Source organism: Macaca fascicularis, chromosome 8 (genome assembly GCF_037993035.2).
Source record: "Macaca fascicularis isolate 582-1 chromosome 8, T2T-MFA8v1.1".
Classification (NCBI taxonomy): Eukaryota; Metazoa; Chordata; class Mammalia; order Primates; family Cercopithecidae; genus Macaca; species Macaca fascicularis.
In genome coordinates, this window is record NC_088382.1 from 152884960 (window position 1) to 152911025 (window position 26066).

General features: G+C 56.2%; 2 protein-coding genes across 51 annotated transcripts in view; both read left to right on the forward strand.

Moving 5' to 3' along the window:
- The first annotated feature begins 10497 nt into the window (after positions 1–10497).
- On the forward strand, positions 10498–26065 carry ZFP41 (ZFP41 zinc finger protein). 42 transcript variants are annotated; one of them, XM_073999640.1, is made up of 6 exons: positions 10527–10844; positions 12625–12730; positions 14120–15737; positions 19353–19594; positions 19688–19811; positions 25941–26065. In XM_073999640.1, the coding sequence occupies exon 3, from the start codon at positions 14277–14279 to the stop codon at positions 14871–14873; it is 597 nt and encodes a 198-aa protein (XP_073855741.1). In that variant the 5' UTR covers positions 10527–10844; positions 12625–12730; positions 14120–14276; the 3' UTR covers positions 14874–15737; positions 19353–19594; positions 19688–19811; positions 25941–26065. The 42 variants fall into 42 exon arrangements, with proteins under 42 accessions (XP_073855738.1, XP_073855746.1, XP_073855740.1 ...); XM_073999633.1 differs by having other exon boundaries at positions 10690–10844; positions 12625–12799; XM_073999631.1 differs by lacking the exon at positions 10527–10844 and adding an exon at positions 11398–11617 and having other exon boundaries at positions 12625–12799; positions 24468–26065.
- The window catches only part of GLI4 (GLI family zinc finger 4), a 35650-nt gene continuing 20081 nt past the window's right edge, over positions 10498–26066 (forward strand). Inside the window, exons 1-5 of one of the 9 annotated variants that reach the window (XM_073999617.1) lie at positions 11398–11617; positions 12625–12799; positions 14120–15737; positions 19353–19594; positions 19688–19811. The gene's annotated coding sequence lies outside the window, so the exon portion shown is untranslated. Of the gene's footprint in view, positions 10845–11397; positions 12225–12624; positions 12800–14119; positions 15738–19352; positions 19595–19687; positions 19812–26066 lie in introns of those variants that run through there. The other 8 variants (XM_073999621.1, XM_073999619.1, XM_073999620.1 and 5 more) reach the window with 8 other exon arrangements.

Consider the following 26066-nt stretch of genomic DNA (forward strand, 5'->3'; position numbering starts at 1 on the left):
GGACGATGGAGCAGCCGCTCTGAGACAGCTGGATGGTTTCTTATCAAACTAGACGTCCAGCTCCCACGACCCCACGATGCGCCCCAGAGAAATGAAAGTCTCGTTCATACAAAAACCTGCTCATGAGTGCTCATAGCAGCTTCACTTGTTTTAGCCAAAACCTGGGAAGCAGCCCAGATGTCCTTTGATGGCAAAGGGTTCAGCTGGGTCCGTGGGCACCAGGGCAGACAGCCCAGCCACAGGAAGGAGGCGCCACTGAACGGCACAGCCACCAGGGGGAGCCACAGAGACTCTGCGGAGTGAAAGTGGCCTCTCAACAGGTGGCCTCCAGGACGACTTCCTCCGCACAGCTCTCTGATGACAGTTCTGAAACGGAGAGAACCGATGAGCGGCCGCAGGGGCTCCCAGATGCGCCTCCCCACGGAGGAGGGTGCAATATTGCACCACAGTTATGCAAAATGGTAGCCTTGGGCCGGGTGCAGTGGCTCACGCCTGTAATCCCAGCACTTTGGGAAGCCAAGGCCAGCGGATCACCTGAGGTCAGGAGTTCGAGACCAGCCTGGCCAACATGGTGAAACCCCCATCTCTACTAAAAATACAAAAAAGAAAAAAAAAAACTAGCCAGGCGTGGTGGCAGGCACCTGTAATCCCAGCTACTTGGGAGGCTGAGGCAGGACGATCGCTTGAACCCAGGAGGCAGAGGCTGCAGTGAGCTGAGATCGCGCCACTACACTCCCGCCTGGGCGACAGAGCGAGACTCCATCTCAAAAAAAAAAAAAAAGGAAGGAGGCCCCTGCTCATATGTCAGGATTTAGGCCCAGGAGACCCAGGGGTGAGCAGAATGTGAGGGACTGAGAGCTCAAGGCTGAGTCAGCTTGGAAGAAAAGTCAAGGTGATTGAGCTCCGTGCGAACAGAGCTGGTTGTGTGCTGTTTTGCTTTTTTTTTTTTTTTTTTTTTTTTTTTCAGAGACAGGCACTCACCTTCCCACCCAGGTAGGAGTGCAGTGGCGTGATCTCGACTCACTGCCGCCTCGACCTCTCAGGCTCAAGCCATCCTCCCACCTCAGCCTCCCAAGTAGCTAGGACCACAGGCACGCACCAATACACCTGGCTACTTTTTTGGTGTTTTTTTGTAGAGACAGAGTCTCACTGTATTGCCCAGAATGGTCTCAAACTCCTGAGCACAAGTGATCCTCCCGCCTCGGCCTCCTAAAGTGCTGGCATCACAGGCGTGAACCACGGTGCCCAGCCACGTTGCCATAGTTTGGGTTTGGTTTGGTTTTATTTTGTTTTGGCACAGCCCTTGGTCAAACCCTGCAGAAAACAGAAAACTGACTGGCTTCAACTGGCGTGGGAAAACCTGGGTACCCTCTCCTGTTTCCCTAAAGGCGCCCAGGCCATCAGCTTCATGAGCACCCAGCGGATAGGGTGTGCCTGGTACCACCGTGGGAGGGCCAGCTGTGGACACAAGGAGGACGGACGAAAGGTTGAGACTGACCCCAGCCAGTGCGGATCTCATGCGCCGGCTGCTGGGTTCTCCTCCCGGTGGCCACCCACCTTCACGCTCTGCCCTCGCACCCTGGGGCCACGAGGCCAGACTGGGCTTCCATCTGCCACGTTCCTGGCGTGCACTTTAGGCGGGCACGTTGCTCCAGTTCTCCCTCTGTGCCACGACAGCAGTTACAACTGAGGGCTCTGGGTGCACACAAGTGTGCAGTGAAGGTCAGGCATCCATGAGGTCCACCGTCACACACTCCCGAGGGACCCCCAGCCAGTGCTGCATGACCCCCGGGGTGCTAGGTTGTCCTGTAAATCAGTCCCAAGGCCACACACAAACCCCAGGATCACACAGATCTCCCTCAGGTGCTGGGGGCCTTGGTCCAGCCACCCCCTGCCCGTTGCCCACACTCCACAGTGATGCACCCCACTGCTTATATCTCTGGTGGACTCATATCACCCTCCCCCAGGCACCATGGTACAGGCCTATCTCTTCCTGGGCCCAGGTCTCTTCTACCCAGGATCCCATCTCCCCTGGACTGTGATGTGGGCGGCCTCAGCACTATGAGGCCAGGTGTCTGCTTTCCCCACAGACACAGGACTCTTGGATCTTCCCCGCCAGCTCCCTGGACCCAGGGCCGTGCAGCTTGGTTGGCTTAAGACCACAGCTCACCCCCGCTGAGGATTCCAAGGAGCATAATAGCTATGACAAAAATAATCTTAGAACAGAGCTCTTCAGAGCCCTGGGAGGAGATGACTGTGACCTTCATCACTCCCATCCTACAGATGAGGAAACTGAGGCACGGGAAGGCTAAGTACCTTGCCCAGGACCAGACGGCAATTCTGAGGCAGTGCTGGGATCTGAGCATAGGCAGCCTGGCTCCTGGGTCCACACACTCATCCCTACCCACAGCCCTCTAACATGGTGGGACGACCTGTGCTTTGTCATGCACAGCGGCCTTCCAACCTCTGCCAGCTGCACAGAACAGGTGTGGACAAGGCCGTGGCCGTGCACCATACACAGGATGGTGTCTGCCTTGGAGAATCATGAAGCAGCACTGCTCTCCAGGGCCAGGCGGGCTGACGCCAAGTGCTGGCTCCACAGCTTACTTGCTGTGCAAATCAGCCCGGTCCCCTGCCCTCTCTGAGCCGTAGTTCTTCATCTATAAAATGATGATGTCCATGGTTCCTACCACACTGAGCTGGGAGGATTACACACACAGCACCTCCTGTGAGGCACGTGGTGCAGGACTAACATAGTCCTGGCAGTTATGCAAATGGCCAATTCACCAAAGCCAGTGTGACTGCAAAACAGCCACAGAGCTTGCACTTGTTATCTGTTGCTACATAACCCATTCCCCCAACATGTACTGGCTGGAACAGCAAACGCTTCTCTCAAGCTTCTGTGGGTCCGGCTCACAGGAGCAGCTCAGCAGGTGCCTCGGGCTCAGGGTCCCTTGTGGGGTTGCAGCCGTGCTGTCGGCTGGAGCTGTGTCATCTGGGGCTGGCTCCCCAGGCGGCTGTTTCTCACAACACGATCGTCTCCATAGGCTCTGGGTTTCCTCACAACATGGCGGCCGGCTTCTCCCAGAGCAAGTGACCAGAGGGTGAGGGCAGTCGGACGCCATGGAGCCCCTCGGGACGTGTGTCTGAAGTCACTCTGTCGGGACCTCTGTTTATTTATTCTGTCTGTGGAAGTGAGTCACTCAGCCCAGGCCATACTCAAGGAGGCGAGTGAGGTTCTATCTCTGGATAGGAGGAGTGGCCAAGAGTTTTACCTCAGGTTTTAAAATAGAACCATTTCATTTTCACTGACCACTTCCATTCGCTGTTCGTTACAGCTCTGTAAGAAAAATTGCCTCTGTGTCCCAGGTCCTGGCTGCTGCCAGATGACAGAGAGATGGGAAACAGAAGGTTGTAAAGAAACACGCTCCCAAAATACATTCCTGACTCTGTGTCCCCACAGACAGATGCTCCATGGCCATATCTGTATGCATGAGAACATGGCCATGGGCCGTGGTACTTGCTGTCTGTCCCTCTGCCAGGACAGTCCCTCTGCTGCAGACAGCATGGCATGCCCACCATCCCTCTTTCAGTCTCTGAGGAGGCTTCCCTGAGGCTATGCCGCGGTGCTCAAGGGTTGCAGGAAGCAAAACCGCGAATGAGGGAGGCTGCTGCTGGTGTGAAGTGAAGCGTGGACACACGTCCTTTGTTCCAGCACCTCGAATGGAGAAACCTGCTCTTCCCCACCTCCCCACCGCTGTACATCAGGTGTCTGCCCAGGCGTGCAGTCCACTCTTCCTCTGGGCTGCTGGGCTGCTCCTGTGCTGAGACCATGCTGTCCCAGTTACTGTTGCTTCCAAAGGGCTGTGTCTGCTTGAGAAAACTCTCTTCCAGTGTTCTCCGTTGGTTCCTCAGCTGTGTCTTACCATTGGTATTTCCATGTAAGTTCTAGAATTAGCTTTCCTTTTTCTTTAAGTTTCTTTTTTTTTGTTTGTTTTTTAAAGACAAGGTCTCACTCTGTCTTCCAGGCTGGAGTGCACCAGCACAATCATGGGTCACTGCAGCCTCAGCCTCCCAGGCCCAAGTGATCCTCCTGCCTCAGCCTCCCGAGGAGCTGGGACTACAGCACGTGCCACCATGCACAGCGAATTTTTTTTTTTTTTTTTTTGAGACAGGATCTCATTGTGTTCCCAGGCTATTCTCAAAATTCTGGGTTCAATCCTCCTGCCTTGGCCTCCCGAAGTGTTGTGATTACAGATGTGAGCCACCACGCCTGGCCTAGCTTTTCAAGTTTACAAAAGTCTTGCTAGGATTTTGACGGGAATTGCATTGCATCTGTGAGGTGCAATTGAGAGCTGACATTTTAAAAATACTAAGTCAGGCAGCTCATGAGCTCGGGCTTCATCACCATTTATTTGGCTCTTGTTTAATGTCTCCCAAAAACACTGTGTAATTTTCCCCATGAAGATCCTCCACACATTTCGTTGGATTGATTCCAAGTTACTTTATGCCTTTGATGTTGTAAATGGTGTCTTTCCATTTTCATTTTCATGTGACCCTCAGAACTGGCTTCTGATGACCCTAAAGTAGAATCCTCACTCCTAGTCAAGACCCACAGGCTCCAGAGCCCTCACCTCCTCCTCTCTGGCTTCCCAGGAGACCAGCTTGATAGAGGCCTCCTTGGCCCCCCAGCTCTAGGTGGACCAGCGGTGGGGCGAGAGGACTCTGCCCATCCCGGCTCCAGCTCCTCAGCCTCCCCTTCTAGGAGCTCAACTGAATGGGCAGTGAGAAGTGGGGGCTCTCCAAGCCAGCCTGCTTCCCAGGGCTAGCCCGAGGCCGGCGGGGGCCTCATGCCCTGCCTGGGGCCTGCTTCTCTTGCCTGCCCTGCCTTACCTAACATCATAAACTTCACCCTGGAAAGAGCCCTGATGTGGTGGGTGGGCAATGCCCTGGGAGGGGCTCAGACCCCAGTCCACGCAAGGAGATTCATCCTGCAGAGAAACCCCATGAAATCCCAAGGGGAGAACATTCACCCTGTGAGTGCAATGAACTCAGAGAAACCTTTAGGTCTAGGTAACATGTTACCAACACCAGAGAATCCACACAGAGAATTTGCATAGGAAGAAGCCCTGGCCGGGTATGTGGCTCATGCCTGTAATTCCATGCTTTGGGAGGCCGAGACAGGCAAATGGCTTGAGTCCAGGGGTTCAAGATCAGCCTGGGCAACATAGTAAGGCCCTATCTCTACAAAAAAAAAAAAAAACTGAACAAATTAGCCAGGTATGGTGGTGCACACCTGTGGTCCCAGCGACTCAGGAGGCTGGGGCAGGAGGATCGCTTGAGCCAGGGAGGTTGAAGCTGCAGCGAGCAGAGATGGAGCCACTGCACTCCACCCTAGGCGACAGAGCAAGACCCTGTCTCAAAAAGAGAAAGAAAAAAGAAGCCTTGCAATGATCCTGAGAATGGACTTTTAAATGTAGCTTGGATGAGCTGGACGAACTACAGCCTCTCTGCACAGAGTGGGTTTATGCTGGAAGGGAGCTTCTTCTACTGCCCAGCCTGTACCACACCGGATCAGTTACCTCCGAGTGAGTCCGTTAGTGGGTGAACACGGGAAAGATTATTTAATTGGAGAATAAATGGATTTACCACCAATGTCTTGTCATAGATTATAAGCCCGAGGGGCAGGTGTTAATTCTTCCAATTAAATTGGTGTGACATAGAATTAAGGAATGTGCCCACAGGCAAGGAGCTGAGGTTTCTTGGAAGAATGATTCCGCTCAGCGGCCTGACATCTTTGTGTCTCTTGCTTGTTCTGCATCCAAAAGCCTCACTGGTTCACTTGTTCACGCAGTGGCCTCGCCTGTGCTCCAAAACAGAGGTTCCGGACCCCGGCCGCACACAAGAACCATCTGGGAGTGATTTTTCAAAACACTGATGTTAGATGCCGGCCCCTCTGCCCCTACGCCAGCGGCGGTGGAATCTCTTAGAGGTGAGAGCCTGGTCAGCATTTCTCCAAGCTCTTAGGAGTTTCAGATGAGCAGCCGGAGGCCGGGCGCGGTGGCTCACGCCTGTAATCCCAGCACTTTGGGAGGCCAAGACAGGCGGATCACGAGGTCAGGAGATCGAGACCATCCTGGCTAACACGGTGAAACCCCGTCTCTACTAAAAAAATACAAAACAACTAGCCGGGCGAGGTGGCGGGCGCCCGTAGTCCCAGCTACTCGGGAGGCTGAGGCAGGAGAATGGCGTGAACCCGGGAGGCGGAGCTTGCAGTGAGCTGAGACTCCGTCTCATTAAAAAAAAAAATGAGCAGCCCGAGCTGTGCCCTGCTGCACCAGGGAGCTTGTGCCATCTGCTGCCCCTCTCTAGGCCAGGCCACGTGCCTGCTCCCCAGGGCTGGCCCGGTCATCAGAGTCACTGGGATGCTTCTAAAATTAGAGGTTATGAGGCTTAACCCCAATGGCATTCTGTTTGACCAGCTCTTGGATGATGTCTGGAAATCTCTTTTTTTTTTTTTTCTTAAAAGGATTCCAAACTAATTCTGATTATGAGCAGGTTTAGGAATCAGTGCCATAAAGGGTGTGAAAACCAAGGTAGCAGCTCTCCTGCCAGGCAGAGAAGACCTGGGCACTCCCTAGGCCCTGCCATGCCCCACACCATCCTGGGCATCCTCCATCTTCACACCCTTTGGTCTTCACTAAAGATCCCATGAGATCCAGTTCCTACCCCATCATGCAGGAGGGAATGATGAGGGCACTGACCATCATGCAGGAGGGAACGCTGAGGGCACTGAACATCGAGTGGGAGGGGATGCCAAGGACACCTGAACATCGTGCGGGAGGGGACGCCGAGGACACGTGAACGTCGTGCGGGAGGGGACGCCGAGGACACGTGAACATCGTGGGGGAGGGGATGCCGAGGACACGTGAACGTCGTGCGGGAGGGGACGCTGAGGGCACTGAACATTGTGCAGGAGGGAACGCTGAGGACACGTGAATGTCGTGCAGGAGGGAACAGAGGGCACTGAACGTCATGCAGGAGGGAACGCTGAGGGCAACAACCAAGCAGCATTTTCAAAAGTCTCAAGAGAAGGAAGAAAGCCATGAACTATGCAGCCGTTCAAGATTTCCTTCAAGGAATTACAGCGCCAGGAGAGCAGTTTTAAACTTGCCAGAGCTCAGGGGTCCTGCAACTATAGGCCCATCAGGAGGAACCTCCTAAATGGGCTTCCTCCAACCACAAGCTGCTGGGAGAACCTCAGCCATAAGACCCACAGGGGTGATACATTGAATGGCAGACCCAACATGGAAAGAGAAGTGCAGGCGAGAGGGGAAGAACCATATGTGCTGTGTGTGCTCTGACAAAGTTGAAATAGCATGACTTCAAAACAACGGGAGGAGGAGGAGGAGGCAGAGGAGGAGGGGGAGGAGGAAGAGGAGGAGGAGGAAGAGAAGAAGGAGGGGGAGGCAGAGGAGGAGGAGGAGGGGGAGGCAGAGGAGGAGGAGGAGGAGGAGGAGGAGGAGGAGGAGGAGGAGGAGAAGGAAAAGAGAAAAGCTGCACAGGCAATAGGGAAAAGTGAAAGGGCACCATTCAATCCAACAAGCCAGACAGTAAGCCACTCAGGAGGAAAGCAGTTCTCTGTCCCTCTCTAAGCTAAGAGACTGAAATGCCTGTCTCCTGTCCTCAGTTCTCTTCCCTGGTGGCTGTCCCTGCAGAGCAGACTGGGGCCCCCACCCACTAGCAATAGGACTCCCACATCAGAACACAGGATGGTGACCCAGAGGTGCCCAGGCAGCCGTGGGAGGCAGCCCGCCACCCAGAACAAGAGGCCCGCGCTTCCGGGCAGCTCCAGCCTTTGCAGCACGCAGGCAGGGCACAAAACAGGGATGTGTAAAAGAAATGAGGAGCACAGACACGGCAAAGCCTGGGGCCCCCAGCCCCTCCTCAGAGAGGCTACCTCTGTGGGAACCTCTGCAGGAAAGGAGTCCGCAGCCCTTGGAGCTTCTTTCCATATTTACAGGGCAGCTGGAGAGGGAGGTCTGGTGACAGTGGGAGATTCCGAGTCAGGGAAATGGCCTCTGCCCACATATCATATACCAATGCTGTTGGCACCACATGGAGTCCCTGGTGGGCTTGCCCAGCCACCACCATGCCCCTAAAGGGACTGGAGGGGCCACCAGGCTCATTTAGAAGGCAAGGGACTGTCTCTTTTGAGGACACCTTTCTCCTTCCTCTGCTTTTTTTTTTTTTTTTTTTTTTTTTGAGACGGAGTCTCGCTTTGTCACCCAGCTGGAGTGTGGTGGCATGATCTCAGCGTCACTGCAACCTCTGCCTCCCAGGTTTAAGCAATTCTTTCTGCCTCAGCCTCCCAGGTAGCTGGAACTATAGGCACATACCACCACACCCAGCTAATTTTTGTATTTTTAGTAGAGACGGGTTTTCACCGTGTTGGCCAGGCTGGTCTCGAACTCCTGACCTCAAGCAATCCACCCACCTTGGCCTCCCGAAGTGCAGGGGTTACAGGCATGAGCCACCGCGCCCAGCCTGCCATTCTTATTGTCAGTCTTATTCTCTCAGCCCCATCAGTCATCCATTGCTCAATAAATATGGATTAGGCACCTGCTATGGGCTAAGTGTTGGCCCCTGGTAATACAAAGATAAAAAAGACAAGCCCTGGCCGGGCGCGGTGGCTCAAGCCTGTAATCCCAGCACTTTGGGAGGCCGAGACAGGTGGATCACGAGGTCACGAGATCGAGACCATCCTGGCCAACATGGTGAAACCCCGTCTCTACTAAAAAATACAAAAAACTAGCCGGGTGAGGTGGCGGGCGCCTGTAGTCCCAGCTACTCGGGAGGCTGAGGCAGGAGAATGGCGTGAACCCGGGAGGCGGAGCTTGCAGTGAGCTGAGATCTGGCCACTGCACTCCAGCCTGGGTGACAGAGCAAGACTCCGTCTCAAAAAAAAAAAAAAAAAAAAAAAAGACAAGCCCTGACCGAGGGTCATGTATGGCATGTAACCTGTGTGGACAGCTACCCAGGCAGCCTTGGCCTGAGGATGGCAGGGGTGAGGCTGGGGCTGGCACAGAGGAGCTTAAACAGGTGGAGTCTTAAAAAACAGGAAAGAGTCCTTCCAGCGGAGGCGGAGCAGGGGTGTTCAAGGCCCAGGGCTGAGGCATGCAGCTGATGGTGTGTGGCAGGGCAAGCACTTGCTGCTGAGTCTCCTGGGAGGTGAAAGGGTGGTGAGAGGGGCAGCTTGCAAGTATGTGCAGGCCCCTTTGCAGCTGCTAAGGGACCCAGACCTCATCCTGCAGGACGGGCATGAAGCTGGGAGGGCTACTGCGGGTTTGCCCTGTAAGTCAGCCCCTCCAGCTTCTATAGGAGGGGTGGACAGGGGAGCCCAAATGAAGGCAGGGAGACCCCAGGGCAGGGCACAGAAGTAGTACTGGTGAGAGGAGATGGGGCTCCAGCCGGGACAGAGGAAGCAGGCTGTGCAAGAGGGGTTGGTTGAAAACATTGGTAGGTAGGGCAACCTGCTCGGCTCCCCTTCCACACTGTGGAAGCTTTGTTCTTTTGCTCTTTACAATAAATCTTGCTGCTGCTCAAAAACAAAAACAAAAACAAAAACATTGGGAAGTAAAAGCAACAGGATGGGAGAGGGGGGTGGGATGAGGAGGGAGCAGAACTGCCTGGTTTTCAACACCTTGCTAAGTCCAGGAGGCAGCTGGAGAGAGGGCTGGGTGGGGGCAGGCAGTTCCTAGGGTGCCACGGCACCAGCAGCACCTAAGATCTCCACCCACTTTCACTCAGTCCACAAAACACGAGGCCCAGCACACACCAGGCACCCAGAACAAGCACAGGTGGCAGCCTTCAAAGAGCTGATTTGCATGGGAGTGTGGAAGTGTGGGATAATTAATAATAAATATAATAAGGAAATCATATAGAAAGTGGAAATGGGAAGGCTTGTGGGTGGAGGGGGCAGAATGCTGCGGATATCCTAAGGAGATCCCCCAGCGCCAGCCCCATGCCCATAGTTCCCTTGGCTACAGGTGGCACCTGTGACTTGAATCTGAGTAGAACTGGGCGGAGGGGGTGGCATGTCACCCACAATTAGGTTCTGTTCCATAGGACTCCATCTGGGGGTGGGGCTCTCCCTCGGACCCTGGGGAAGTGACCACCCTGTGAACTGCCCACCCTCGCAGATGGCCACACAGCAGGGGCCAGTAGGCAGCCCCCGGGAGCTGAGAACAGTTCCTGCTGGCCCTGGGTCCTACAAGCACCAGGACATGACTTCTGCCAGCAATCGCATGAGGTGGAAAGCAATCCTTCCCCAGTCCAGCCTCCAGATGAGAACACAGCGGATGACCTGAGCTGAGGACCCAGCTAAGCCTGGCCTTCTGGCCCACAGAAGCCTTGAGATAACAGGCGGATGTCGTTTTAGGACACCCAGTTTGCGGTACGTGGCGGGCCTGGCGGCGCAGTGCGATCTGGACGGGCAGGAAGTGGAGTGAGCGCAGCCAGCGCTGGGAGCATATCCCGGAGCGCTGCCTACGGCGGGAGGAGCCGCAAGGGCCGCGGGGTGGGAGACGGCTGGCCCGGGCGTGCACGCGGCGGCGGCGGTGGTGGAGGCGGTGCCCGCCCAGCTAGGGGACGCGTCGGTTCTCCTTCCGCGCTGAAGGCGCAGGTAGCGACTTCCTGTGGAGGCACGCGGTGGACGCCACGGAGGCTGAGGCTGGGGGTGGGCAGGGAGCGGCCTCAGGGACAAGCCTCCCGGCGCGCGGCCGCGATCTCCCCGCTGGGGGCCGGGAGCCAGAAGCCCACGCGCGTCGGATCCGGAAAGCCTGGTGGGCGCAGCCTAAGTGACTGGGTCGGCTCGGGAACGCGCTATGGGGTCGGGGCCTCGCGGGGCGGGGTCGGTGGGGGCGGGGCATGAGGGTGATGGTTCAGGGCGGGGCTTTCAGGGGCGGGACATAGGGCGGAGCCTGGGGCGGGGCATGAGGGGAGCCGGCTCCGGGAGGAGCTTTCGGGGGTGGGCCTTTCGGGGACGGGACATGAGGGCGGAGCATGAGGGGGCGGGGCATGAGGGGAAGCCAGCTCGAGAAGGAGCTTCCGGAGGCGGGGCCTGCTCGGGGCGGGACCTGATCAGGGCGGAGCCTTCGGGAGGGTGCCTGCCATAAAGGACTGTGAAGGGGCGGGGTCAGTTGGGGGAGGAACCTGCGGACGAGACGGCGGTTAGGGGTGGAGCCTGAGTGGGCGGGGCATGATCGGGGCGGGGTCTTCGGGGCGGAGTCGGCTGGGGGTGGATCCGTTCGGGCCGAGCCCTCCACCGCTCACCACCACCGAGTCCAGCCCCGGCTCCTAGCGTGGCCGCCGGAAGGGGCGGGTCAGCGGGCGGGCATTTCCTGCGGGTGCCTAGGGCTGACGGGGTCCGGACGGGGACCTGGACGCAGGCAGGGGCGGGAGCGGCGGGGCGGTGCAGCATTTAGGCCTTCCCTTTCCTGCCTCCGGACCCCGTGAGGGGCGCGCGCCTCTCCCCGCCTTCCAGCAGTCCTAGTAGGGCCCGGGCGAGTCCGCGTTCTGCAGCGGGAGGTCCTCGTCGCCCCTCGTCTCCAGCCAGGTACTCACTGGGCTCCTGCCCGCCGCCTCCGGCCCAGGACGCGCAGAGTTGGTATGGGCCCCGCCGCCTCCCCGCACCCCAGCGCTCCAGGGATGTGGCGAGACCTGGCTCTGAGCGCCTCCCAGGCGCCGGCCCCAAGGCCGACCTAGCTCCGCACGCGGGCCGCGGGGGTGTGGCGTTGAAAGGGGAACCTCTAACTAGGATCACGCACAAGACCCTGGCGGGTCCCTCCGCCTGGCTCAGATGCCTGGCATCTCAGGCCTTGGCACAGCTAGCTGGCCCCTGGCAGGCCGTGGACCCAGCAGGCTGTTTTAGTGCAGATAGCCCTTGAATCTCAAGCCCACTAATGTTCCAGTCTCTCCGTGAGACCCAGATCCCTGAAAGTAGTGGAGGGAGGCGCCAGGATGAGTGAGGTTTCCTAGGTAGCCCCTACCGCCTGCGGATACCCAGAGCTTCATATTTTAGGTGAACGTTCCTCCGCCCAGAGAGGCGACGGGGCTCTGCCGGAGTTGCACGACAGAACCAGAACCCCAGCCTTTAGGGCTGTGGCAAGTGTGGGTTGCGCCATCTGTAACTAGCTAATCACTCCTGTCTACAGGCCTGTGAGGTGAGGCCAAGACAATCGCTGCGGTCCACTCCGTTTTTGTTTTGTGTGTGTGTGCGTGGGGTGGGGGTTGGGTTTTGTTTGTTTTGAGACGGAGTCTTGCTCTGTCGCCAGGCGGGAGTGCACTGGCGCTATCTTTGCTCACTGCAACTTCTGTCTCCTGGGTTCAAGCAATTCACCTCCCTCAGCCTCCCCACTAGCTGGGACTACAGGCACGCGCTACCACGCCCAGCTCATTTTTTGTATTTTAGTAGGGACGGGGTTTCACCATGTTGGCCAGGATGGCCTCTATCTCCTGACCTGTGATCCGCCCGCCTCGGCCTCCCAAAGTGCTGGAATTACAGGCGTGAGCCGCTGAGCCCGGCCAGTCCACTCTGTTCTTAACAAGTATTTTATTTCTCAGGGTGGGCAGCATGTAGAGAAGTGAGTCATTCCAGTCTCTGCCGGTCAGCACCTGCCAGCCTGAGTTGAGTCGACAGGACCATTATGGAGAATGTTCCTTGAGCACAGTATGTGACCAGGATCTGAAGATAAAAAAGACATGATCCTCACCTTCAGGAGCCTCTGCTGCCTAACATGTCAGTGACCAGCCACACGTGCAGCAACAAGTGTCTGGTAGAGGGAACAGTGCTATACAGCACGGAGGATCCCCACACAGGCCCCGGGCAGCAGGTGTCAGGCTCAGCAGGTTCACAAACACCCACCCCCGCCATGGAGTGGAGTGTGCAGACAGCCAGATAGGTTTCTAACTGTGCCCTGGAGAGCTGCTGCTTCTCCAGCTCTGCCCTGCCCATGAGGCAAACAGCTGGTCGACTGATTTTTAGTGTTCGTTCTTGGTTCTCACCTTTGTTTCCTACCAGAGCTGGATCCTGGCCTCAAACTCCAGCCAGCTTAGGCTGTGATCCTCTGTCCTGGGCACCAGGGCTCCCCCTGCCCACCCCAGCAGAGATGCTGCTTTATGCCTGCATCCTCCCTCAGCACACGTGGCCTTCATCTTCAGTTCTGGCGCCCACCTAATCTGCCTCGTCCCACACGCCACCTCTAGATAGAGCCCTAGAAAGTGATGTTGGCCTGAAACTGTGTCATATAAACATTTTCCTGTAGAAAAGACCAGATCCTGTCCTTGTTGAGATAGGAAATCTGTAGTCAGTTTATGTGTTACCTGCACTCGTGGGGGAACGGAGGGAAGACCACGAACCTCCTCTTTACTTAACAAAGAGAATTCGAGGTATTTATGTGTTGAGATATGTCACTTACAACATGCATCTCAGCTCCACTTTCTACCTAGGCGCAACCCTGGCCCAAGAACTAATACAAAGGGTATGGAATATTATTTCTTAGAATATGACTGGGCATGGTGGCGCACACCTGTAGTCCCAGCTACTCAGGAAGCTGAGGTGGGAAGGATGTGACACGAGGGGGTCTGCTGGCTGCTGTGGTCCATGGCAGGGGGGCAGCCCTGGTTTCATGAGCTCAGAACCCAGCCCTGGGGGTTGGAAGCATCCTCCACTGGGCACGTGTGGGCCCTGCAGCCTGTAGCTCCAAAGCACAGTGACTGGTCCCAAGCCCAGTGTGGTGGAGACAGAGATTAGGGCAGGAACCAGGGGGATTCGGGGGTGGAGGAGGGAAGCCACAGGGCAGTTGATGGGCACATCAGATCCTGCGGACGTGGTGTGCAGACCCCGAATCCTGGCAGAGGAGCAAGGATTCTTTGGTGAGCAATTGATCCCTTCACCAAGACAAGGAAAGGCTGGGAGAGTGAGTCAGGTGGAGCTCCGGGGAGATCAGCAATTCCGTTTGAGACACTTGTGGGAGAACACATAGGGAGGGGCCGCACCCAAACCCCACAGCCCCTGAAATGCGAACCTTTAATCTGAGGTTCATGTTCTTCTCCCCAGCACCAAGAGGATGGTGGCCCTTGGCCTCCTGGTGCAGAGCATCAGTCCCGCGCTGGGAGTGTGGAGAGATGTGTGGGAAGCAAGCCGTTCTTGAGGAAGTGGGGCCCACAGAGAAGTCAGCAGCCCCTTAGCCCTCACGCTTCCAAGGAACAGAACGATGGAGAAGCCTGCAGGCAGAAAAAGGAAGACGCCGACCCCGAGGGAGGAAGCAGATGTGCAGAAGGGCATACTCAGAGAGGAGAAGGCGTCCGGGGACAGAAAGCCACCCGAGAGGCCCACTGTGCCCAGGAAACCCCGCACAGAGCCCCGCCTGAGTCCTGAAGACGAAGAGCACATCTTTGATGCCTTCGACGCTTCATTTAAAGATGACTTTGAGGGGGTTCCCGTGTTCATTCCTTTTCAGAGGAAGAAACCCTATGAGTGCAGTGAGTGTGGGCGGATGTTTAAGCACAAGACAGACCACATTCGCCATCAGAGGGTCCACACGGGAGAGAAGCCCTTCCAGTGTGTGCAGTGCGGGAAAGCCTTCCGGCACAGCTCCGACGTCACCAAACACCAGAGGACTCACACAGGAGAGAAGCCCTTCAAATGCGGGGAGTGCGGGAAAGCCTTTAACTGCGGCTCCAATCTCCTGAAACATCAGAAGACGCACACCGGGGAGAAGCCCTACGAGTGCACGGACTGTGGGAAAGCCTTTGCCTACAGCTCCTGTCTCATCCGCCATCGGAAACGCCACCCTCGGAAGAAGCCCTGAGCTGGGGCCGTCTGTGGACTCAGGCCCTACAGTGCGAGCCTCGCCGGCCGCCTGCTCCGTGGCTCCCTCGTGTTCAGCGTCTGGTGGGGGCACAGGGCCATGTGCACTGTGTTCCGTGCCCTGGGGACCCCCGGAAAATCAGCCTGGTCAGATGTGGGAACGTGCAAACGAGCGAGCGACCTTTCCACTGCAGAGAATCTCTTTGGATCAAGACACTGCAGTAATGTAGAAGCCACGAGAGGCTCCTTGCAGCCACAGACCATTTTCCAGGTTCTTCGATGGCTCACGGGGCTCAGCACCAGAGAGCAGGGTGTGTTCACTGCCATCCGTGGGACGGGTTTGGGTCACCTCAGAGCACCCAGCAGGAGAGGCTCCTGGTGTGGCGGGCGGCCGAGCACTTCCCGCTGCCACCTGCCTGTGATGTCCTCTCTGCTTAAGCCTTTCATCTGCCGCTGAACGCCCCAGTCTGGACACTCTGCTCTCTGGGTCCCCGAGCTCTGCAGCGAGCCCCAGGACCACTCGTCCCTTCCCAGCCTCTGTGCCCGAACTGTGCTTGCTTCTCTGGCTTCTCTCCTCCTGCTGGAGCGCCAGTCCCTGAGCTCAGACCCCGTCCCTGGAACTGGGCCACACCCCGCGCCCTCTTGGCCCAGCCTTGCTCCCAGAGAGGCGGCCTGACTTACCTGGATGGACTCGGGACAAAGGTTCCTCAGGACCTTGGACACCACCACCTGCTGAGCTTCCTGCCCCAGCCATGTGGTGGGGCCCCTGGGGTGCCCTCAGCAGCTTCAGTCCAGCCTGCATCTGCCCCTTGGCCTTCCGACGTTAGCGGTGGGCCCCAGCCCCACGGAGCAGCCCAGTATTCAGGTTAGTTCCATTTCTTCATGCCTGTACCAGTCCTGTCCCACCCCATGGCAGGTCCACAGGCCTGTGCCACCTTTGTGTCCATCCAGGAGCACTGTGGACAGGACCCTGTGCTCTCTAGGGACTGGTTTATAAGAGGGTAGAAAATGACTTTGTCAACCAGGAGGTAATATGGTTTTTTATTGGGAAATGTTGGCGCCTGTGTTGTCAGCTGTTTAGACATGAAACACTAATCATGGTCCTAGTCTTTGGGGATTCTGTCCTGGAAGGAGGGTCCCGATTCGAGCTGGAGACGGCCTTGGCCTTGTCCGTTGAGCAGTCTCAGAAACGGAGTGGGGGACACTGCCTGGATAATGGAGAGCAGTCATGTCTGGGTGGAAACGTTTACTGGGTTAACACGTTTTTCCTGCCGCAGTCTTTCTGAGGGCTGTAATATTTCTGCCTGTCTGTGTAGGCCCCATACCAGCTTGGCCACCGTGGGGTCACTTGGAAAGAGAGCCTCTTGGCAGGCCTCCCCTCCCACTAGAAGGATGCTTCGATCCCTGCACTCAGACGTGTTGGAAGCACATTCCACATCAAAGTGGGTCTCTTCTCCCAGCTGCTCCCGCTGCTGGCCTGGCCAGAGGAGCCTGTTCCATGGCAGGGAGTCCTGAGTGCCGCCACTTGTAGTATCGTGAGGAGGTTGCCCGGCTCCCGGCCTCTCTCATGCCCACTGCCCATGGGCTGCACTGACAGATGCATCTCCTCACTTCCCCACAGAAATAGAAATAGCCTAGAACTAACCACACGGTCACCCACACTAGCTTTGCCTCTGGCCTGGTTAACGTTCTATATAGTAGGTCTGAGAGCCCAGCCCGTCACCTGCTCGCACTGGGTCCTGACCTGCAGGGCAGCATCTCCCAGATGGCTGCAGGGCTCTCTGAGGTCGGGTGACACTCAGTGCGTGAGCTGGCTGTGGACCCAGGCTGGTCTACCCAGAAGGCCCCACCACCACCACGCCCCCATGGCATTGCTGGTGTGGCTATGCTCGCCTGCGGGCCCTGCCTTGTTTGGGTTGAGGCTGTGTTGGCCTCATCAGACGTGTTGCCTGGGGGGGGTCTGCTCTCAGGACCACACTGGAGGGGTCTTCCTGGGCACAGGTGAGCAGGTGACTCACCAGAGAGGAGCCGTGGCACCTGTGGCCTCCTGATGGTCCTGCCACCGCGGTCGCTGCTGGAAGCATGGCCCTCGTGGCTTCTCAGTGGCCCATGGTCCCGGTGGGGGTAGGTAGGTGGCAAGTCCCGTGGTGCTGTGTACCTGCCTCGGTGATGACTGTGTCTCACACTGTTGGGCGTGTGCTGGGGAGGCCAGTCTTCCCGTGGGGCTCCCTGGGGCTGTGGTCAGCCCACTGCTGTCAGCAAGGGGGTGAGGGGGTAAGGGGGTGAGGGGGTGAGGGGGTGAGGGGGCAAGGGGGTGAGGGAGCGAGGGGCGGGCAGCCTCAGCCTCACCTAGATAGACTGCCCCTGGATGCCGCCGGCAGACCACGGCCAGTGTTGACCCCCACAGGGCAGAACATCTTGGTGGGCCCCCTGCCCCGGATCTCCTTATGCAGCCGTTCCCGGTATGTCCCTGAGGCTGGACGGCCTCAGCCAAGCTGTCACCAGGAGAGGAAGACTTGCACTCCCAGAAATGGACATCTCAGGAGGTGAAATTGTTCAGAAGCAGGCATCAGAGCACATGCGACGTGTGGTCCTGGATCGGAAGAGTTGCTTTGAAGGACTTGCTGGGACGTTTGGCTGACCTGGAGTGTAGACTCCAGGCACAGTCAACTGTAGGCACAGCTGGCACCAGCGCCGCAGGGACAGGGCAGTCCTCACTGACGCCCTCCTACTGCAGACGCACACCGAGGCTCTCGGCCGCAGAGCGTGACGCCTGCAGTTCATGCCAATGGTGTGTGCACGTCACTGGAGAGTGACAGGAGATTGGCTCAATGTCAGTCATGGGGAATCTAGAACACAGGTTGGCAAACTTTTCCGATGAAGGGTCAGTCAGGAAGTATTCTTGGCACTGCAGCCGTATGGCCTATGCCTTAGCACCCACAGGGGACCACAGAAGGTTGGGGACCACTGCTTGAAACAACTAGCTCTCCCATGAAGAGCAGGTCCCCACCCTGCTGTGTAGGGCAACAGCAGCTGTCAGTGGCATACGAATGAACGAGCACGGCTGTGCCAAGAAAACTTTATTTACAGGCTGGGCGCGGTGGCTCACGCCTGTAATCACACCACTTTGGGAGGCTGAGGCGGGCGGATCATGAGGTCAGAAGATCGAGACCATCCTGGCTAACACGGTGAAACCCCGTCTCTACTAAAAATACAAACAATTAGTCGGGTACTGTGGCGGGCGCCTGTAGTCCCAGCTACTTGGGAGGCTGAGGCAGGAGAATGGTGTGAACCCGGGAGGCGGAGCTGGCAGCCGAGTTCACACCACTGCACTCCAGCCTGGGCGACAGAGCGAGACTCCGTCTCAAAAAAAAAAAAAAACACTTTATTTACCAACATAGGAGGTGGGCTGGATGTGCCTGTGGGCCATTGCTTGCTAATCCTGTCCTAGGTGAAGGGTGCATTAGAGCTCCTGGTGTAGTTTGGACATCTGTTCCCTCCAGATCTTATGTGGAAATGTGATCCCCAGTGCTGGAAGGAGGCCTGGCGGGAGGTACTGGGGTCATGGGGGCAGATCCCTCGGGAATGGCTTGGTGCCCTCCTCACAGTAATGAGTGAGTTCTCACTTCGTAGGTTCACGGGAGAGCTAGTTGTTTAAAGCAGTGGTCTGCAACCTTCCTGGCACCTGGGACCAGTTTTTCCATGGACAGGGAGTGGTGTGGATGGTTTCAGGATGAAACTGTCCCACCTCAGATCATCAGGCATTTGATTCTCATGAGGAGCACGCAACCTAGATCCCTCGCACGCAGTTCACAGTGGGGTTCGCACGCAGTCCAGTGAGAATCTCATGCCACCGCTGATCTCACAGGAGGCGGAGCTCAGACGGTAACGCTCGCTCGCCTGCCGCCCACCTCCTGCTGTGTGGTCCGTTTCTAACAGGCCATGGACCCATCTTGAGGTTGGGGACTCCTGGATTAAAGAGCCTGGCGCCTTCTCCTGTCTCTCTTGATCCCTCCCTGCAGCCTCACCAGAAACCAAGCAGATAGCTCCACAGCCCGCAGAACCGCGAGCCAAGTCAACCCCTTTGTAAAAACTTACCCAGCCTTGGGTATTCTTTTATAGTAACACAAAATGAACTAACACAACTCCCAATCCTGGCAGTTTCTCTGTGTCTTAGCATTCTTCAGAATTAGCTATTGGCAGGGAAGAGATGGCGCCAGAAGTCAGGAACTCGGACACAAGAAAGAAACCGGGGGCGGGGCAGGGAGCTGCTCAAGGCAGGCATCCTCTGCTGTCTGTCAGGATGTGCCAGGGAGGGTGGTGAGTGTGGACACAGCTGTCTAGGACGGCCCAGGAGACTGGCACGCATGCCCTGGTGGTGTCTGCATTAGGTTTGATTTTACTTACGATAATATGATCATTGCTTTTCCCTGTTACTGACAGTGGGAGGCATTACCTTTTTTTTTTTTTTTTGATACAGAGTCTCATTCTGTCGTCAGGCTGGAGTGCAGTGGCGTGATCTCAGCTCACTGCCGCCTCCACCTCCCGCGGTCAAGCGATTCCCCTGCTTCAGCGTCCTGAGTAGGTGGAACTACAGGCATGCGCCACCACGCCCGGCGAATTTTTGTATTTTTAGTCGGGACGGGGTTTCACCATGTTGGCCAGAAAGGAAGCGTTACTTTTAATGCCTGCACAATGACCAGTTGAATCAAAAAGGCACAGGTGACTTATGCACTTTCCAACATGGGTATGTGGGCTGTTTCCAAACTAGGTTATTATGAATAATGCCACAATAAATATCTTTTCCATATTTAGGGCCGATAAGACGGACCCCCAGTTGTGGAATGACATCTCACCAAATGCCGGCCCCGGGTCATGCCCACAGACACACCTGCAGCACAGATGGCAGGACCGCCTCGGCCTCTGTAGGAGCGGGCAGGTGGGTTCCTGATCCTAAACTCACACTTTAATCCAACATCTTTGATTTCTAGCATGGAGGTAGGTGGTCAAGAGCATAGCTCTCAAGTCAGGGGCTGTGGACTTGACCTCTCACTCTGGAACTCTGGGACCTCTGCCTCAGTTTTCCCAGGTGTGAAATGGCAATGCTGACAGTGCTTACCCCACAGGGTTGCCAAGAACCAGAGCCTTAATACGTGACGTCGTAAGCACAGTGCTGGATCCTACTGTGTGGCCATGTCAGCTCGCCCCATGTTTGGTGTTAGTGGGATCAGAGCTCGCCCCACGTGCTGGTGTTAGTGGGATCACGGCTTGCCCTGCATGCTGGTGTTAGTAGGATCAGAGCTAGCTCCACGTCTGGTGTTAGTGAGATGAGGGCTCGCCCCGCGTGCTGCTATTCTTAGTGAGATCAGTGAGATCAGGGCTCGCCCCGCGTTTGGTGTTAGTGAGATCAGAGCTCGCCCCACGTGCTGGTGTTAGTGAGATGAGGACTCGCCCCACATCTGGTGTTAGTGGGATCAGAGCTCGCCCCGCGTGCTGGTGTTAGTGGGATCAGAGCTCGCCCCGCGTGCTGGTGTTAGTGGGATCAGAGCTCGCCCAGCGTGCTGGTGTTAGTGAGATGAGGGCTCGCCCTGCGTGCTGGTGTTAGTGGGATCGGGGCTCGCCCCACGTGCTGGTGTTAGTGGGATCGGGGCTCGCCCCGCGTGCTGGTGTTAGTGGGATCGGGGCTCGCCCCGCGTGCTGGTGTTAGTGAGATGAGGACTCGCCCCACATCTGGTGTTAGTGGGATCAGAGCTCACCCCGCGTGCTGGTGTTAGTGGGATCAGAGCTCGCCCCGCGTGCTGGTGTTAGTGGGATCACGGCTTGCCCTGCATGCTGGTGTTAGTAGGATCAGAGCTAGCTCCACGTCTGGTGTTAGTAAGATAAGGGCTCGCCCCGCGTGCTGCTATTCTTAGTGAGATCAGTGAGATCAGGGCTCGCCCCGCGTTTGGTGTTAGTGAGATCAGAGCTCGCCCCACGTGCTGGTGTTAGTGAGATGAGGACTCGCCCCACATCTGGTGTTAGTGGGATCAGAGCTCGCCCCGCGTGCTGGTGTTAGTGGGATCAGAGCTCGCCCCGCGTGCTGGTGTTAGTGGGATCAGAGCTCGCCCAGCGTGCTGGTGTTAGTGAGATGAGGGCTCGCCCCGCGTGCTGGTGTTAATGGGATCGGGGCTCGCCCCGCGTGCTGGTGTTAGTGGGATCGGGGCTCGCCCCGCGTGCTGGTGTTAGTGGGATCAGAGCTCGCCCCGCGTGCTGGTGTTAGTGGGATCACGGCTTGCCCTGCATGCTGGTGTTAGTAGGATCAGAGCTAGCTCCACGTCTGGTGTTAGTGAGATGAGGGCTCGCCCCGCGTGCTGCTATTCTTAGTGAGATCAGTGAGATCAGGGCTCGCCCCGCGTTTGGTGTTAGTGAGATCAGAGCTCGCCCCACGTGCTGGTGTTAGTGAGATGAGGACTCGCCCCACATCTGGTGTTAGTGGGATCAGAGCTCGCCCCGCGTGCTGGTGTTAGTGGGATCAGAGCTCGCCCCGCGTGCTGGTGTTAGTGGGATCACGGCTTGCCCTGCATGCTGGTGTTAGTAGGATCAGAGCTAGCTCCACGTCTGGTGTTAGTGAGATGAGGGCTCGCCCCGCGTGCTGCTATTCTTAGTGAGATCAGTGAGATCAGGGCTCGCCCCGCGTTTGGTGTTAGTGAGATCAGAGCTCGCCCCACGTGCTGGTGTTAGTGAGATGAGGACTCGCCCCACATCTGGTGTTAGTGGGATCAGAGCTCGCCCCGCGTGCTGGTGTTAGTGGGATCAGAGCTCGCCCCGCGTGCTGGTGTTAGTGGGATCACGGCTTGCCCTGCATGCTGGTGTTAGTAGGATCAGAGCTAGCTCCACGTCTGGTGTTAGTGAGATGAGGGCTCGCCCCGCGTGCTGCTATTCTTAGTGAGATCAGTGAGATCAGGGCTCGCCCCGCGTTTGGTGTTAGTGAGATCAGAGCTCGCCCCACGTGCTGGTGTTAGTGAGATGAGGACTCGCCCCACATCTGGTGTTAGTGGGATCAGAGCTCGCCCCGCGTGCTGGTGTTAGTGGGATCAGAGCTCGCCCCGCGTGCTGGTGTTAGTGAGATGAGGGCTCGCCCCGCGTGCTGGTGTTAGTGGGATCGGGGCTCACCCCGCGTGCTGGTGTTAGTGGGATCGGGGCTCGCCCCGCGTGCTGGTGTTAGTGGGATCGGGGCTCGCCCCACGTGCTGGTGTTAGTGAGATGAGGACTCGCCCCACATCTGGTGTTAGTGGGATCAGAGCTCACCCCGCGTGCTGGTGTTAGTGGGATCAGAGCTCGCCCCGCGTGCTGGTGTTAGTGGGATCACGGCTTGCCCTGCATGCTGGTGTTAGTAGGATCAGAGCTAGCTCCACGTCTGGTGTTAGTGAGATGAGGGCTCGCCCCGCGTGCTGCTATTCTTAGTGAGATCAGTGAGATCAGGGCTCGCCCCGCGTTTGGTGTTAGTGAGATCAGAGCTCGCCCCACGTGCTGGTGTTAGTGAGATGAGGACTCGCCCCACATCTGGTGTTAGTGGGATCAGAGCTCGCCCCGCGTGCTGGTGTTAGTGGGATCAGAGCTCGCCCCGCGTGCTGGTGTTAGTGGGATCAGAGCTCGCCCAGCGTGCTGGTGTTAGTGAGATGAGGGCTCGCCCCGCGTGCTGGTGTTAATGGGATTGGGGCTCACCCCGCGTGCTGGTGTTAGTGGGATCGGGGCTCGCCCCGCGTGCTGGTGTTAGTGGGATCAGAGCTCGCCCCGCGTGCTGGTGTTAGTGGGATCAGGGCTTGCCCCGCGTGCTGGTTTTCTTAGCGAGATCAGATATTGGTTCACACACGTAATGGGGGCCGTGCAAGCTGATGGCCTTGGATACCTCTCCAAGGAAAAGATGAGAGAGCTGGCTTCAACAAAATCAGCATGGAAAACAACAAGAAAAGATACATTTTTTGGGCCCAATGCGGTGACTCACACCTGTAATCCCAGTGCTTTGGGGGGCCGAGGCAGGAGGATCACTTGAGGCCAGGAGTTCAAGACCTGCTTGGGTGACAGAGCAAGACGCTGTCTCAGAAATAAAAGATAACTCTTTTAAATCCACTTGGAAATTTTTTTTAATGTTTATTGTTATGAGAAAAATCGCACAACCAAACCAAAACCAATCTGCCATCTTTTTTGCCCCCATCATTTGGCACAGACAGATGAACTCATGACGTCACCACAAGACCAAGAACTGAAGCCACAGGCTGTCTAGGCTGACCTCTGCTTTGGTGTCCTGTGTAAATGAAGCTCATATTCCAGGAAGAGAAAACCTACATGACCCAGGTCAAAGAAAAACATAATGAAAGTTAAAAGACACTTAAAACTCAATGATCAATACAACTTAACAGAGCACCTGGGGGCAGCAGAATCCAAGGGCAGTGTCCAACCCTGTGTGCCTCTGTTGCTGTTAGGAGAGGAGCTGGAAGTCAGGAGGGAAGCCCCCGGTGTGACAGTTAGAAAAACAAAGGCCCAGGCCGTGTGCAGTGGCTCATGCCTGTAATCCCAGCACTTTGGGAGGCCAAGGCAGGCGGATCACCTGAGGACAGGAGTTCAAGACAAGCCATGGCTAACATGGTGAAACCCCGTTTCTACTGAAAATACAAAAAAAATTAGCCAGGTGTGGTGGCGCGCCTGTATTCATAGCTACTTGGGAGGCTGAGGCAGGAGAATTGCTTGAACCCGGGAGGCGGAGGTCGCAGTGAGCCAAGAGGGCGCCATTGCACTCCAGCTTGGGCAACAAGAGCGAAACTCTGTCTCAAAAAAATAAATAAGTAAATAAAGCCACTTATTAATACAACTAATAGAGACACCACTGAGAGGACAAAAGAGCTAAGAGTTAGTTCTTTGAAAGGACTATTAAAATTGACATTCTCTGGCAAAATGACTGAGAAAAAAGGAGCAAATCAACCATTCGGAATGAGAAGGGAAGGCAGTGCAGCCACATCTGACGCTGAAAAAGTGAGAAAAGTCCGTGCTGACAAAAAACTCCACCGAAACGGCGCGACCGTCAGGAGGAAAGTCACGCGGCAGCCCAGCTCGAGGAGACACGCACACAGAGTCCGTGGCCGTGACAGAGATTGTGTGGATGATTCTCAGTCTTGCCAAAGAACGCCAAGTCCAGGTGCTCTGCACGTGACTTCAAGAAACAGCTCCAGTTTTACCCAGACTCGGAGACAGACAGGAAACACACCCTGTGTTATTTTCTGAAGCGAGTATAATCTGGATATCAAAATTACAGTTCAGTGTCACTCATACACATATACATGAAAAAAGGTACTAAGCACTCGCAGGCCATGCGCGGTGGCTCATACCTGTCATCCCAGCACACTGGGAGGCCAAGGTGGGAGGATCGATTGAGCTCAGGAGTTTGAGACAGCCTGGGCGACATAGTGAGATTTCATTTCTAATAAAAATTAAAAATTAAGTGTGGTGGCATGCGCCTGTGGTCCCATATGCTCGGGAGGCTGAGGCAGGAGGATCAGTTGAGCCTGGGAGGTTGACGCCTCAGTGAACTGTGATTGCACCACTGCATTCTGTTCTGCAGATGTGAGCAGGAGCGATGGGCACCTCTTCCAGGCCTGGCCTCCTGAAATCTTCCCTGTGACCATCCACTGTCCTCCCTTCCTGTGACTGAAAGAGAAGGACTCAGAGATGGCAGAGCCACACACCAAGGGAAGGAGCCATGTCCCGGAGTCGCCCTCGGGGGAGCCTCAAGACCCTGTTGTGATGTGAGCAAGAAGGGGAGGCCTCCCGAGTGAGACGCCGAGATTCGGAGGTTCTTCATTATCCCAGCCACCGTTACTTACCCTGACCACTGTAGCAACAAATGACAAACGTTCAGAATATGTGTAGCAGTCATAGGAACCAGGATTTTTAAAGACAAATATCTAAGTAGAAAAATGGCCTAAAACAGGAGCTTAAGACCAGCCTGAATAATGCAGTGAGACTCCATCTCTAGAAAAAAGAAAAGTGGGCAAAAGTCACAGAAGAAAAAAACATCCATGGCTCATAAATATCTGAAAACATGCTCAATCTCATTAAAAATCAGGGCACACAAGTTAAAACAACAAAGAGATGCAATTTTGTGCCCCACAGCGTGGTAAAGACGGCCAGGTCTGATTCTGATCCTTGCACGGGACGGGCGGGAGTCCTCGTCTGCTGCTGTGGCACTGGGCGGCAGCACAGTCTGGAGAGCAGCCTGGCTTTTTCTGGCAAAGGCGAAGATGTGCGTTCCTGCTGCCCCAGGAGCCACTGTTTACTTCCCCGTGAGAAACGTGTGTGCGCGCAGCCAGAGACGACAACATTCACGGCGTGCACTGTCAGGAAAGCCGGAAAGAACCCAATGCCTGTCGGCAGCGAAGCGGGTAAATCGTCTGTTGGTCAAGGGAAGCTGTTGGCGCAGTGACTGCACAGCCAGCCGGGACCACGTCAGCACCTGTGCGTGTCAGATACAGCGCTGAGCAGGGAATGTAAGGCACAGAAGACACACGGTTCTGTTTTAACTGCCGCGAAGTTCAAAACTAAAAGCAAAACTAAACAGTGTGTTGTCTGGGGACGCGTGGTCGGACTGCAGAGAAAAGCAAAAGCATGGTTCACAGGGAACTCAGGAGGGAGGGGCAGGCACAGGGCATGGGCCCCTGGGTGGCATCTCGCTCTGAAACCAGATGGAGGGTGAGTGGGCATTTGCTCTAGCACGGTTTAAAGGATCATGTCACGTACACTCAGCTTACACATCTGACACCCTCCCACCTTCCTTAATGTTTTTAGAAAACAGGAAGCACTTCCTCATGAACCTGGTGCCATCCAGCCCTGGGGTACATGGGTTAACACCCACTTCCACACCCCCCACTGATCTCAAGGCCCCCCGCCCCCAACCCTGGCCTCCATTGCCCGCAGGTGCCTGTTTCCACTCAACCCAAGCCGTTCTCTTGCTTTCATAGTGTGGTCTTTACCAACAGAGGAACCAGGTACAACCGCACTTCCTATGTACTCAGAAGGTATTTCTCGTCCTTTTCAGGCTGGTAGAGCAGATCACCCCCAAAGCAGGAAGTTCCACATCAAATATGCATAAGAAGCAACCTCAAAACTAACAAAAAGATTCGCACACTCCTCAGTTCAGAGGAGGAGCAGAGATTAAGAAAAG

Coding starts and splice junctions, on each gene's coding strand:
- ZFP41 (XM_073999637.1), top strand. CDS start 14,277: ATGGAGAAGCCTGCAGGCAGAAAAAGGAAGACGCCGACCCCGAGGGAG.